This window comes from Vigna unguiculata, chromosome 2, assembly GCF_037176805.1.
Source record: "Vigna unguiculata cultivar grain cowpea cultivar isolate G323 ecotype 2 chromosome 2, ASM3717680v1, whole genome shotgun sequence".
Classification (NCBI taxonomy): domain Eukaryota; kingdom Viridiplantae; phylum Streptophyta; class Magnoliopsida; order Fabales; family Fabaceae; genus Vigna; species Vigna unguiculata.
The window spans coordinates 8,635,076-8,650,276 of NC_140793.1; the positions used below are offsets into that span (position 1 = coordinate 8,635,076).

The window sequence follows — 15,201 nt, forward strand, 5'->3', positions numbered from 1 at the left end:
ATTCCATCCTGTGTATTCAGTTTTCCGCAGAGGATCGCCTGGCTGCTGTTTTTGTGGTAGGATTCTCATTAGCAGGTATTTGCTAAACTATGATTAGTTCAACAACTTCACTTACTGTTCTCGTAATTTCCAGTATTAATTTTGCTACGGATATTAAATTTTTAGTTATTATGAGTTGTAATATATCTTTGTCATTATCTCTAACAGAGGATGGTGAAAGTGATGAACAAGTGGTTCTTGTAAGCCATAGTGGTACAGTCAACAGAATTAAGGTTCGCGATATTTCAATACAGTCTCGATTTGCAAGGTAAAACTGAAATGTGTCCTATATGCATATTTGCTACTTATTTATTCATTCCTTGATTTTGTGTTCGAGAGAGTAGTGTAAGAACCTGAGTTTAATCTTCTTTGGATATCTTGGTCTAACAGAGCCTGTGTCGATTGTTTGACAAATGTTTTAAATTAATGTATCTGTTGTATCAAGGAGCCTATTAGACTGTCTTTTGTAATTTCTGTAAACCAGGTGTTATATTCATTGCACCTATTCTAGATGCTAAGTGGTGAAATTAATGACAATGTGGAAAAATTGAATAGCAGGATCTTTATAGCATAGAGTGCCCTTATTTTTCTTTTACGTTAAGGTTTGAATTTAATATTTACTGAGGTCATGGCAATATGTGAATTTATTATGTCAGGGGAGTTATTTTGATGCGACTTGATCATGCTGGAAAGATTCAGTCTGCTTCATTGATATCAGCAACGGATTGTGAACCTGAGGAGGAAGTTCTTGCTACAGCTCAAGGCTAGTAATAGAAGAACCTCCATGTCTAAAAGAGCTTACGCTTACCTTGTTCATTTGCCTTTGATTAAATGCTATTGCTTGATCCTTGAATCCGTGCTTGGGTATGATCTCTATTGAAATCGTCCTAGTTTTTCCCCCTGCTCCGTTTATATTTTGTATTTCTTTTTTGGGGGTGCCTTTGAAAGATGGCTGGGAGGTCTGTAGATTGTTCTTGATGCGTCTTGTAAATTATAGTGGGAAGGCAAGTGGAAATCATGAACGGGGCGAAATGCCATATTTCAATCAACTCTACATTTTGTAACAGCTACATCATTAGAAAAAGGTTAACCATTATTTCCCAGGTTTGAGTCTTCTCTGTGATTGAGAATTATCTTTCCACATCAATTTTGCCACGTTATGTGAACTTCTTAGACTATCTAGAAGACGTCTTAGATTTTATTATTGAAACAGATTTAATCTGGCAATAGCGTGTAGAAAACGATGACAGACAATTGAGCTTTTTGCATGGATTGAGAAGGAAATATCAAAGATATCTACTGTCTGAGCAGACTCTTTCAATCACCTATTATTGTAATAATGAAGATAACAATCTTCATGATGTTGATTACAAGTCCAACTAGATTGGTACCTAATTAATATTAATTACCTACTCAATAAGAAAACAATACAAGTGGGGGATTGGTGTGCAGCATATATTAACATGAAACACAGATGAACATGAACTAATAGTTGAATCTCTTCAATGATAATATTTTGAAATACTTTCATGCTCAACTTAAAATCAAATGTATCAATGAAAGTATTGGAAATACAAGGACAGCAAAATAATAGAAATTTATATAATCATATAAAGGATGAGAAAACATAGTACGGAGTGAAAAAAAATGTGATTTATTACAGAAGACAACTTCATACTTTAATTGGTAGAATTATACTGCCTAATTATCAAAATAATAATACAAATACTATAAGTGTAAGTTCAAGTGTGTCACGAGTCTGAGCCAAAATATAAACGCATAAGAACTTCAACACACAACAACAATCAGTATGATTGTTGTTAATATTAAGACAAACAAATTACTCATGATTACATATTGTTTAAACATGAGAATTTGAATAAAATACCGATGGTTTCGATGACGTTAAAAAATGACATGTTTTGATTGTCTATCAAAATTACTTGGTGTGTAACGTATTATTGAGATATGTAATGATTAGATGCAATGTTGTTCAATATCGACCATGACATGCAGAAACCGACAACAATTTCCTAACTTGTCGCCACAACAAGGCGGAGTCAAATCGGATTTTTGATGGCGGCCCATGACGATCGCTTTTGACATGCGGCTGAGGTGAAAAAATTGAATTGAGAAAAAAGAAGATGAGATCTTGAGTAGAAAAGAAGAGATCTGCAGCTTGAGCATCGACTTGTGTGTGGTGGGTGGGAGAAGTGGGAGAAAGGAAACGTTAGAAACCCTATTTTACCCTATTTTATTGTTTTACCTAAGTTACTGTTGCAGTCACATAACAATAAACTTTTCTTTCACCTTAAGTTTTCTATGTTCTAAAGAAACCAAACCACATCCCTTTAAACTTTTCTTTCACCTTAAGTTTTCTATGTTCTAAAGAAACCAAACCACATCCCTTCACATTACTGCACCACTTGCACTTGCTGTTATAGCTAGCCACTACTGTCACTAGTTCCCACCATCGCTGGGTGCCACTACCATCGTCAGCCACCACCAAGTATTCTTTTTCTTTCTTTTTTCTTTTTTTCTTTTTGTTTTATGTTTTATGGTTACCACTTGCTGTTATTTTTCTTTTTTTCTACTTTAATTATAATTATTTTGCAAAAATATACCTGTTTCCAACAACAATAATGGCCAATGATCAAGATACTTCAAGAACATCTCGTAGAAGTGACCTCGGTTGGAAACATTGTCATCCAGTGGATGAATCAAATTTAAATATAATTGTTTGCAATTGTTGTGGGAAAGTTATGAAAGGAGGAGTTACTAGAGCAAAAGAGCATCTAATGGCAAAGAAGAGCAATATTGATGCTTGCACCAAGACTCCAAAAAATGTGAGAGAAGAACTTTGGAAATTATATATAGAAAAAAATAGATAGCTCCTTTATCAATCCTAGATATAATGCAACTAATGGTAACCATGAGAGTGAAGATGAAGTTGAAATTTCCACGACTAGCAATGATAAAGGGAGAAATAAGTGGTGGAAGGAAATGACCAATGGATATGTTATTTAGAAATCCAACTACTGCAATAAAGAAGAGAAAAAAGAAAAAAACTAAGGCAAGCTAACATCAAAGAGACATGTGACAAAAATTTAAAAGCTTCGATTCATCAATATATTGCTCAATTTTGGTACCAAGCAGGTTTGTCATTCAACCTTGTGAAATTGAAAATTTTTCAAGATATGATTGACGCCATAGGTGCTTATGGACCCAATTTACCTACATATAGTTATCATAAAATCAGAATTCCATTTCTCAATAAGGAAGTTGAGTACACTGAGAAATTGTTGCAAGATCATAAATTGTAGTAGAGCAAACATGGTTGCGCTATTATGTTAAATGCATGGACTGACCGAAAACAATGATGCTTGATTAACTTTTTTATGAGCTCCCCTATAGGGACAATGTTTGTCAAGTCCATTAAAGGTTCAAACTTTGTGAAGACATGAGAAAAATTATTTCAGATGCTTGATTCCCTCGTGGAGGAAATTGGAGGAGAAAATGTTGTATAAGTTATAATAGATAATGGGAGCAATTATGTGTTGGCTAGTAAGTTGTTAGAAGAGAAAAGACCCCATCTCTATTGTACTCCTTGTGCTGCCCATTGTATAGATTTGATGCTTGAAGATATTGGAAAGCTTCCTTTGATAAAGAAGACAATTCAAAGAGGAGTTAGTCTTGTTGGCTTTATCTATAGCCATTCTAGTACCTTGAGTTTGTGGAGACAATTTACAAATAAGAGGGAATTAGTAAGACATGTTGTTACAAGGTTTGCTATCTCTTATTTATTATTACAAAGGTTGCATCAAGAGAAGGGAAATTTGAGAAAGATGTTCACTTATGATGAATGGAGCAATAACAAGCTATCTAAGGAAGCCAAGGGGAGTGAGGCTACAAAATTGTTTTTATGCCTTCATTTTGGAATCAAGTAGTATTTACGCTCAAAGTCATGACTCCTCTTGTTCATGTGCTTTGTCTAGTGAATGGGGAAAGAAAAGCAACTATGAGTTATATATATGAAGCAACAGAGAAAGCCAAGGAAACAATAGTGAAGTCATTCAACAAGGATGAAAGTAAATACAATAATGTATTTACAATCATTTTTAATAGATGGGCATGTCAACTTGATCGCCGCTTGCATGTTGCTGGTCACTTTTTGAACCCAATGTTATTTTATTCCAACCCAGACATGGAATATGATTTGGAAGTTACAAATGGATTATATGATTGCATCAAAAGGTTGGTTCCAAGTAAAGACGTGCAACAAAAAAATTTAACTGACTTGCATATTTATAAGAGTGCAAATGGACTCTTTGGTGATGATTTTGCCCAAAAATCAAGGAAAACCACAACCTCAGGTAGACACGTAAACACTTTTTAAATTGCACTAAGATATAATGGTTATATTCTAAGTTATTTTTTTTGCTTGCATAACTCAAGGGTGGAAGAATTATGGTCATGCAACTCCCAACTTACAAAAGCTAGCAATCAAGATTTTAAGTTTGACATGTAGTTCATCGGGATGTGAGCGAAATTGGAGTGTTTTTTAGCAAGTAATAAGACATAACTCATTTCATTATTATCTTATTTGTAGAGTTTAGAAAGAAATTAATTCACATATTACTTATTCATAATGCATATTCATTCAAAGAAAAGGAATAGGCTGGACCACAAAATGTTGCATGATTTGGTTTACATAAAGTATAATGAACAACTTGCTCAAAGATATGATATTAGGGATGAAATAGACCCTATTCTATTGAATGACATTGATGAATGTAATGAGTGGTTAGTGGGAGAAGTTGATGATAATAATAATAATGAAGAGGGGGTAATGAGTTGGTTTTTGAGAATGATCCCACTCTTAATTGGGCAACTGTTTATGAAGCTTCAAGTATTGGAGAACCAATAGTTTATACAAGGAGACAAGCAATTAATAAAAGAAAGCAACCATCAAGTGGTGGTATTGTTATTGGATCTTCACATGCTTCTAAGAAAGGTCGAGGTTCAACTCCAACTCCATCACAAACTAAGAAGAGTAAAGAAAAGACTCAAAGTCAGGTTCAAAATGAATTGCATGATAGCTTTGATTCTGAGTTTGAAAGATTACTTAACTTTAACAAGAGTCTCTCAGAAGGGGAAGAGGAGGAGGGACATGCCCCATTAGATGATGACATTGAAGACAATTATGTTGGAATTGAAGAAGAATCTGATGATTAGAAAGAAACTCAATACATTTATTTTATGATTTGTTGTTATTTTTTGTTTTAAACATAATATCATTACTTTTTTCATTAAAATTATATGTGGTGGTATTATACGATTTTTACCATAATATTTCTACCATAACCCGTTATGACTTTTGTTATAACTTTATCAAGGTTTTTTGGGTTGCCGATATTTCCCCTTATCCAATATCAATAACACTAATTAGATGTAAGTCTTAGATGAGGTATGAAGAAGAGTCCATCTCATACAAATATTAGATGCTAGTCCATCTCATATTAAAACTTTGGACGCAAGATACAAAGATCATAGGAAGGCACACAAATGCTCTGGACATAAGATGCAAAGATTAGATGAAGTATTAGAAATGTTATGGAGGCAAGATGTAATTAAAGTTCTAGACACAAGCTAACAGGATTAGACACAATCTTATAAGGGTTAGACGAAGTTCCATCCTACTAGACTCAATCTTATAGAAGCATTGGACAAAATTCCATCAAATTAGTCGAATCAAAAGAACGACTAAATGTTAGCTAATAGATCAAGATATTTTTTAATTCAATAAACTACACATAGAACTTGGTATCATAAGACACATTTGTAAAAAAAAAATACAAAATCATCTAATCTTGAAAGAATTTTACTTACACTTCAATAAGAAGATTATGATAGATTTCCTCAACCATAAAAGATTTTATTATAAAAGTGGTGATGTCACAAGAGTAAAGTAGTTACAAAAAATAAAAGATTGTCTTTCATTCAACAACTTTCTTGATTGAGTTGGATTATATTTAGGGGTTTATATTTTGATGTGATTCTTGGAAATCTAAGAGAATCTTGATCGATTCAAAAGAGGTGTTGAAGAACTTAAAAATCTTTGAAGAATCAAATAAGATGACAAGCATGGACTTCCATAGTTGGTTTCAAGTTCACGACTTACCCAAATCCAAAGAAGAAACAAGAGCAAGTCTAAAAGGAAATAAAAAAAAAGGATTGAGCAAATAGTATGGAGGATATGCCACCTTTGATAGATTTTCAAAGGATAAATATAAAGAGGTTTCACAACTTGAAAAAGTTTTTTAAGATAAGAACCAATGAGTAAAATACGCTCAAGACTTTTAAGAATGTCTTACGAAAGATAATTTTATTCAATTTTCTGAAAATGTGTTTACAAGAGAGTTTTACTTTATTTAAAGGGAACAATTTCATTCAAGAAGAAAGAAAGATGATTACAAGTTTGTTCCGATCAATGCGAACACAACTATTGATGACATCTAGTGTGAACATAAGTATAATTAAGCTAATGATTACACTTATGTCTTTAATAATTCTATGTTTAACACTTAGTTTTTCAATCTTGATTATCCGTTGGGTTTTTCCTTGATTTTAGGATAGCACATGAGTGGTTCCTTGATTTAAGGAAAAACAAATGGACTCCTTGAAATAAAGAAGTGACATGTGAAGTAATTACATCCTTCATATGTGTTTGAAAATGATATGAAAGTTAGAACTCTTCATGTGTCATTTAACTAAATTCAATGTCCTTAAGACACTTAAATCGTGAAGTAGTTACAACCATCATACACATTTTGAAATGACATGTGAATGTAGTTACAATTATCACATGTGTTTCTAACTATCAACTAGCAAGTTTGTAAATTCTCTTACTTTTTTGTGTCTTCCAACTCTCTTAGTTTTCTCTTGTATATCTTCCTTGGAATTTTTTTCTTCATGATGTTTATTTTCCCTCTTTTCAATAGATTCCAAAATTAGAGGTAGTTTTTTGTGTAGACTTAGGTGGAGGTAATAAGATAATATGGAAAATACATTAGGTTCTTTTTTGTTAAGTTTTGAAATGATCGAACACATGTGTTAACTCTTAGATCATTTTGTATGATTTAAAGATTTGGCCAAACAAATTGACGTGCTAGGTAGGTTGGGATGTAAGGCCCCTTTTTATTCTGCTTCCTTTTAAGGGCTGCCCTACAGCAGTTGGCCTAAAGGCTGGCCCATAGGATAAAAGCCCTTCGTGTTGCCCTAATTTCACACTTCCATTCACCTTCAGAAACCAGCCGTCATCCCCCTTGCTCTCACAGGACGCTCTGCTAGAGTTTCTCCCCAAGCCTTCTCGAACTAGCACCGAACCAGTTCCTACTCCACGTAAGTGCCCATTTCTAGATCGTATGAGTTCCATTGCTTTTCCTTTGTATTTCACAGTTAGGGTTTTGTATTAATCCGCCCCCTTTGTCCCGTGTACCTTCTGTTTTCAACTCTTTAGTGCGTTCTAGGGCTACAGTGCTCGTTGTCGTGTCGTCAAGGCTTCTGTTGACCCTGTTTCCAGGTAGGGAAGCTAGAACCCACTCGTGTACTTCATTTTTTATTGTTGTTTTACTGTTGTACTGAGGTCTTTGACTGATTTGAGGTTCTGAGTGCTTGAAATGCGTTTGGTGTGTTGTTTTGGTTTGGTGGGTACGATTGTTGCAGGAGAACAGTGGCGAGACCTGTTACTCTCGCCCAAGCGAGCCAGTCTCGCCTAGGTGAGATGACAGGGATTCGCCTAGAACCATTTTTGCGCGAAAGGTCGCCCAAGCGACCAGCTCGACTTTTGAGCGAGCGAGTACCTCACCCAGGCGAGAGGGGTCTCGCTTAAGCGAGATCCCGTGTGTGCTCTTGTCCCTTTTTCGAGCCCTCACCTAGGCGAAGAGGGACTCGCTTGAGCGAGCACGTCTCGCCTGAGCGAGACCCTTCAGCCTGAGCGAGGGGTTGGGCGAGACAGTGCTGTGTTTGGTTGTGTGTTTACTCTTGGATGATGGGAATTGTTTGGGTATGATTGTTATGATGAGATACATGTACCTATGTATGGATATATGCCTAATGGATTGCTATGTATGCGTGACATGATTCATAAATGGTGAATGATGGGTATTGTGGGAACTTGGCATGTGAAATGAATGAGTGGATTGGAACTAAAGTAACATGGTAATGATATGAGATGAGGCCCTAGACTCATGGGGTGGTGATGACTAGTGGTATGGATTCAAAATGTGATACGTATGAGGAATTAATCCCAGGGGTTGGTATGAAATCGTATTGTTGATTTATGAATGTTGGTCCGTGTCAGCGTGTAATTCCTTGGGGTCTCTAGGTGAGACCTCCGGGGTTGCGCTTGAGTGGTCGGGATGTAATTCCATGGCCCCTATTAGTGGGTGCCCATGGTGGTGCCCCATCTGTATAACTAGGTAAGGATTCAAGATAAGGACTGCATCCTGACACTCTAAGGGGCTAGTTAGTCTCACTTAGAGCGGACTGACTCCTGTGGTGAGAGTAGCAGGAGGCCTGAAATTCATTAAGGGCTAACCTTGTGGTGAGGGAAATTGATTCAATGAAACACTTGTAACACATAGCTCGGGGGTGAGCAGAGGTATCCACCACAAGTGCAAGCGTCCGCTGAATCCGACCAAGTTATATATATATATATATCCGGATGAGTCGAGTCAAGTCGTAGTGTCTTGTTTGGAAGGTCGTAACATGCTTGTGTGATGTATGTATGCTGGACTGTGAAAGTGTATCTGAACCCATTGATGAAATGATTTTATGGTCTAACTTACCCTACTTTTGTTGTTGTGTGTTCTGTTGTGTGGTATTCTCTGTTGCGATGATCATCAACTTGTTGGTGTGAGCAGAGACGAGGAACACCCGTGGGCAACAGGGAGATGGTAATTCTGCTGCATAGTCCGCGTGGATTGGACTTTAGTTTCTGTTGGGCTTTTCATTAGGACTATGACCCATGTATTCGTTGTTCTTGGATTTATATACTTTTAGTCAAACCGTTATTCTATTACTGTTGGCATCTTGGTGTATCTAGTTTCGTAGGGGTGGTGTTAAGCACCCCAAAACTGCATTGTTATGCTATTTATGTGTGGCGTTTCTTTTAATTATGCATATCAATTAAATGGGACGTTACATGAGACAAAATGGATTGACAAGTTAAAAATTATAATTTTACTCATCTCATTTTGACACTCCTATAATCTTTAAGAGGAGAAGAGTGTTCTTAAACTAATTGTTAACATTTTTTTTCTTGAAGATTGACAAAAATCATAATTTTGTCGATATTTGACTAGAGAGGTTTGCACCGGGTCTTGATAAGTGTGTAATGTCAGAAACATGAATTTTACTTCATGCAGCCCCACCATTTCCTTGTGCAACCTAGTAAATTTAAAATGACCATCTTACCCTCTAAAAAGGTGGCTTTCGAAATATATATTTCGAAATTTGATTTTCATAATAGAATTTCTTGAATCAAATCTCCATAACGAATGAAATACATTTTGGAAAAAAAAAAGGAATAATATTTCTAAAAAAATCTTTTCAAAACCCTTAATAAGTTTTTCGAAACTTATTGAAATGTATTTCGGAAAAAAACTTTTTAGAATAACTAAAATACATTTCGAAATGAGTTTTGTTTTTGACATTTCTTTTCTTATTTTCAACCATGGTGATGGTACATTTAATAAGGTGATTTAGTTATTAAATAAAAGAGAAGGAACGGAAAGATCCTAAGTTCGATATCTCATGTTAACAGTCTGAAGAAATAAGATTAATTCAACTCTCCAGCTAATAAAAAAAATTAATGGTGATTCGAAATAAATTTATTCATGTTTCCAATTATTTAAATTTAAATACTTTTCAATTAATAAAAATGTGTACATAACTATCAAATATTTGAAGTTAAAGTTTTCATATTACACGAAAAAGAGATAAAGTTTCTTAATTTTTACATATTACACTCCAACATTCCTAAAAATTTTATGAAGGCCAAATGAATCAAAGACATATAAGAGTTCAATAAATATGTATATAGCGATGATAAAAGTGGAATTTTATTGCCTCACGGAAAGTATTGAAGATTTTGAGTTCTACTATTCGAATCATTTGAGCTGATGTTGAACAAATATTAAAAATTTCCAGTAATCTATTTTATTTACAAATTTTATTTAACTAAATTTAAAAACATGCATGCAAAGATGTTAGTTGAATATTTTTATTTGTAGAAAAAACTAATATCTATGGCGAAAAATATCTATAAGGACCAAGTACAAGTACCAAAAGTATTAAGTCAAGTCAATCCTTTTGCAATAATATATATAATAAGATGTTTCCCAGTAATTAAGCTGCTGATGTGAGAGCCTAGTTCATATCAATACATTGATGCGCAAGTAACAATAAATTACTAACAAATTTTGAACATCAAAGAAACTTCTGTATGCATAAATATGTCTCAAGGTTGAGTAAATCATAATCAAGCACATCTTCAAGAACATAAACAATTAAAAGTTTCTCTCTTTCCAAGGAACACACATATTTCTTGGCTTACACAAATGGGGTTTCTACATAATCTTCGAGAATTTTTCTCTGCTTGTGTCAAACCAAAGGAGAAACGTATTCCAAAGAAGGTTTTAACTTGTTTCACTTTACATACACATATCTTGCTGTTTTTTTTTTTTTTTTTTTCTCTTTTCTTCTCTCTAATGAAGAAACTGGTTTTGCTTATATAGACAGTTAATATCAGGGTGAAAATGGACTGTGAAGGTTGTGTTAGAAAGGTTAAACATGCAGTGGAGGAGTTGGAAGGTTAACATAATAAACCTCTCTTCATTTTTCTCTTTATTATTCTCTTCTCTGTTACCACTTTCACTGCCATATATGTTTCTTTTGCTAACTACGCTAGAAAAGGCTTTTAACTTTAACGACAATTTTAGAAAGTGTTGAATCCATTGTCATTAAAAGTCTGATATAAACCGTCGTTGAATCCAGCGCTGGTGTATTTCAGAAACTTTGTTTGTTCATCACTCTATGAATTCAACAACTTATAACTTTAACTTAATCAAGTATCTTTTGAGACAATATTTGATATAAGCAACTTTGTTACAAAATATCTTATACAAGAGATATTTTGAATATGCTATACAGTGTTTTTTTTTCTTCTTCATCAAACAATTATCAGGCACTGTCTCACTGTATTCATGAGTAGGCTAACAGAACATATAGATTCATTGTTTTTTTTTCTCTAAAAGAAATAATAAAAGGTACACCAGTACCAAAAGTACCAACAAAGATGTTGTATATACCCAAAAGTGAAAATATGGTAATAATCAACTTATTTTGAGAAAATGGTAATAAAACCATTAAGCAATCAATATTTTGAGATCAATAGTTTGGAAAAAACAAATTTCACTTCTTCCAACCCATTAAACTATAAATTTTGTCTATTGGAACTTTAGTTGTTCCTATATGATGAAGCTTAATTATTCTCTATAGATTTCAAGTCAAATACATTAATATAACTTACCAAGAGTTATAACATTCACTACTAATACAAGCACATGCAAGAACATTAAGTATAGGTTAGTAGTTAATACTAAGGTCAAAACCTGCTTTGTCATGAGAAGCATTCAAACTTAGTTATATAATAATTATTAGAGTGGCAGGTAGTTGCTTGACATAACTTTTATCATTTTTGTATGTATTTAAAAGTCAAACAATATGTTGATCTTTTTCTATGCAACTTCCCATATCGATAATTATCTGAGTTTTAGTTTATGGAAATATAGCCAAATTGAACCCAAAATCAATAAAAGATGTAACAATTAAAGAAGGATCAAATAACTAAAGTCATCTTTAGTAAAATCTATAATATTGAAAGTTGCATAACCAATCTAAGGCCAACATAACACTCTAATTTATAAACTTAAAACAACAGAGACAACCACAGAAGAAGAAAAACAGAAAAATAAAAAATTGATAGACACTTATTTTAATATTATAAAACATATTAAAAACTTTTATTATAATAATATTAATTTATTTTGAAGATTCAACCAAGAAACATTGCCAAAAATTCAACAAAAAAAAAAATCTAAAGTCTCCTTGTAAAAGAAGTTCTGTCTGATGGTATGCATGAAAATATATCATTTTGCTATTTATTATTATTCATAAAAAATAAATTGTTTCAGGAGTGGAATCGTTTGATGTGAACCAAAAGCTACAGAGGGTAACTGTGACAGGTTATGTGGATGCAGAAGAGGTTCTAGAAGAAGTGAGGAGCACAGGAAAGAGTGCAGACAATTGGCCATTTGTTCCCTACAATTTAGTGGCATTTCCTTATGTCAAAGGGGCATATGACGTCAAAGCACCCTCTGGTTTCGTCAGAAATGTCCCTGATGCAAATGGTGACCCTAAGTCCCCCGAGATGAAGCTTATGAGACTCTTTGACGATGAAAACCCAGACCATTGTTCTATCATGTAGACTAATTCTTCATCAAAATCCTATATTTAAAAATGGATTTTAAATTTAACCCAGTTTCACAAAAACTGGTTTATAATGTAAAATTTATACCCATTTATATATTGTAAATTAAATTTATCTTTGGTTGTTGTAAACTTCCTACCATCATATTGTGAATTACTTTCTTTTTCATTTTGTATATTTTCCTTGTGCTCCAAAGAGAGAAAAAAAAAACATGATTTCAAGCATCTACTTCTCTGGATCAAGATAATGTTTTTGCTTTGTTTTGTACAAAAGAAACCCTATCCTTAAGTACATTAATGAATTCGTAACTTTTAAAAGTAGTTTAAGAGCAAATTAAATGTTTCTCAACACTGCATGCAATAGACAAAGTGAGGATCGGAGTGTATCTAATGCAATATGCAATTGATAATAACTATTGTAATGGTTGGTTGAAATTAAAAGAGATGTGATTTAGTATGTAAAATATAACTTTAGATATGCTCTTCTTAAATTAGTTATATATTTATTTTAATTTGTGTGTTTATTTCTCAGTTTTTTAATGACTCACAATCATTATACACTGAGGTCATAGTCTACATCATGAATACATGACTATCAATTTTAATAAATTTTATAATAGCCTAGATTAGTTGACTAGTGCACTTTTTGGAGTATAGGTTTATAATAGCTTTTATAGATCAATTTTAAACGATTTATGATTATGTGTACATTTTATATAGTTTATGAAATAATTTACTAAAGTATATATATATATATATATATATATATATATATATATATATATATATATATATATTAATTATAATTATTTCTTTAGATCATTGATTATGGTGGTAAATTAGAATTTTTGTAATTGTGTATCAATTGCAAGTTTTGTGTTTCGACCTGACCCAAGTCTGTTTGATTGTCCGACAACATCGTTAGGAATAACCACCACATTTTCGAGGTATTTTCCGTTTTGGAGCATGGAGCTGCCAATGTTCTGACCCGACCCAAGTCCATCAGGCAACATCGTTAGAAACTAAGCTTGACTTCGACTCTTAAGCAATATGGGACTTATTGGGTGTACCGGAACATGCCCCAGTCGAGGGCAAGGGAAGTTGTTGGTTCCTACAAACAACGCCAATGTTTTGACCCGACCCAAATCCGTCATCCCCCCAGTCGAGGGCTAGGGGAGTTGTCGGTTCCCACAAACAACGCCAATGTTTTGACATGACCCAAATCCGTCCAATAACATCGTTAGGAACAACGACCGCGTTCCCGGGGTATTGTCCCCTTTATTTATAGTAGTGTAAGATTCAATGCATTATTTCAAGCTCCTTATATCTTACATTTTCTTTTGTTTTTCTTTATTTATACTGTTAGGCAAGGAAGAAAGAGTGGAATAGACATTATATAAGGAAATTTAGAAATGAAAAGAGTTCTAATCGCACAACAAAATGTTCGCGTGTGGAGAAAAACCATGAGGGGGTGAGTTGGTTTAATTAATAAAATCTAATACTTAAAAATTTTTCTCAAAAATTTAACATTTCAATTAAAAGTCCTTTCTTCTATTTTAGTAATCATAATAAAATAAAGAGTAGGAAAGAGAAAATTGCACAAGGTATTTTATACTGGTTCAGATTAAAAGATCATACGTTCAGTTGTTAATTTCTCTAAGGGGGGAATAACTAAACAATAAAAATAAGCTGATATTACAAATATGAGTAATAGCAATTTAGGATAGAAAACACCTCTCTTGAAGCTATAAGAGGTGAAAGATATCTCCTTTGAAATCACAAGGGATGAACACCTCCTTTGCGTCCCAAATGATGAAGACACTTCTCTTGAATCACACAAAAAATGAAGAAACACCTTCCTTGAATCCACAAGGAATGAACACCTTCTCTTAATCATACATAGGATGAACAACTTCTCCTAACAACAACACTCAATCACACAAGAACCCATTTGGTGAAAGTTATCGCTCTACTCACACTATGTTTTCAAAGCCTTTCCACAAAGAGTTCTCAAGTACTCAAACTTATCTTACTTTTGTGCTAACAAAAGAAATTGGAGAGTCAAGTCACAATTGTCAGAGATAATTGATTATCACTTATGATAATTGATTATCACAAAGGCTTTTCTCGAAAATTATGTTTTACTAAGATAATCAATTATTACATGAGATAATAAATTATTCTAGTGAGTTTTGCAAATAAATAAAACTCTCTTAGTGTTCTACTGCTTGGGTTCTGTCTTTTGACTCTTGACCTACTAATTTAACTATTTTAAATAAGATACACATATTAAAAAACTTTTAACAACTAAACTCTTAAGTATTCAACATTTCTCCATGAATCATCATTAAGTCTTCTACACTCATCCATAAAGACATCATCATCAAAACTCTTTATTGAAGCAAGATGTTCATCTTCTTCTTTTGTCAACAATCTCCCCCTTTTTTATGATGATCAACATTTGTTAAGACTTGTGATATGTCTTGTTCTCAATCAACAACTTAAGAGAAAATAGTAGTTAATCCAAGAGAGAAATAAATAACTTTTCTCCCCCATTTTAAAACACAAGGTATTACAAGTGGGAGAAGGCTTAAACCCTAAGCCCTATCA

General features: G+C 33.4%; 2 protein-coding genes and 2 pseudogenes across 2 annotated transcripts in view; all 4 read left to right on the forward strand.

Moving 5' to 3' along the window:
- Window positions 1–1,142, forward strand: part of GYRA (DNA GYRASE A) — a 28,136-nt gene extending 26,994 nt beyond the window's left edge. The window contains exons 25-27 of the mRNA XM_028058701.2: window positions 21–75; window positions 208–307; window positions 696–1,142. Of these exons, the coding sequence (XP_027914502.1) occupies window positions 21–75; window positions 208–307; window positions 696–807 (267 nt within the window). The 3' untranslated portion in view covers window positions 808–1,142. The remainder of the gene's footprint in view (window positions 1–20; window positions 76–207; window positions 308–695) is intronic.
- Window positions 1,143–2,531: 1,389 nt separating this feature from the next.
- LOC146888303 (uncharacterized) lies at window positions 2,532–4,450 on the forward strand (annotated as a pseudogene).
- A 237-nt stretch (window positions 4,451–4,687) lies between these two features.
- Window positions 4,688–5,325, forward strand: LOC146888304 (uncharacterized; annotated as a pseudogene).
- A 5,187-nt stretch (window positions 5,326–10,512) lies between these two features.
- On the forward strand, window positions 10,513–12,706 carry LOC114174001 (heavy metal-associated isoprenylated plant protein 22-like). The gene is made up of 3 exons (XM_028058720.2): window positions 10,513–10,736; window positions 10,839–10,914; window positions 12,297–12,706. Exons 1-3 carry the CDS (start codon window positions 10,662–10,664, stop codon window positions 12,587–12,589), a joined length of 444 nt encoding a protein of 147 aa, XP_027914521.1. The 5' UTR covers window positions 10,513–10,661; the 3' UTR covers window positions 12,590–12,706.
- Window positions 12,707–15,201: the final 2,495 nt, after the last annotated feature.

Bases quoted from the DNA above. Each gene is read 5' to 3' on its own strand.
- LOC114174001 (XM_028058720.2), top strand. From the start codon at position 10,662: ATGGGGTTTCTACATAATCTTCGAGAATTTTTCTCTGCTTGTGTCAAA. The intron at 10,737-10,838 runs GTTTTAACTTGT...TTGCTTATATAG, and splicing joins AGAAACGTATTCCAAAGAAG to ACAGTTAATATCAGGGTGAA. The intron at 10,915-12,296 runs GTTAACATAATA...AAATTGTTTCAG, and splicing joins TGCAGTGGAGGAGTTGGAAG to GAGTGGAATCGTTTGATGTG.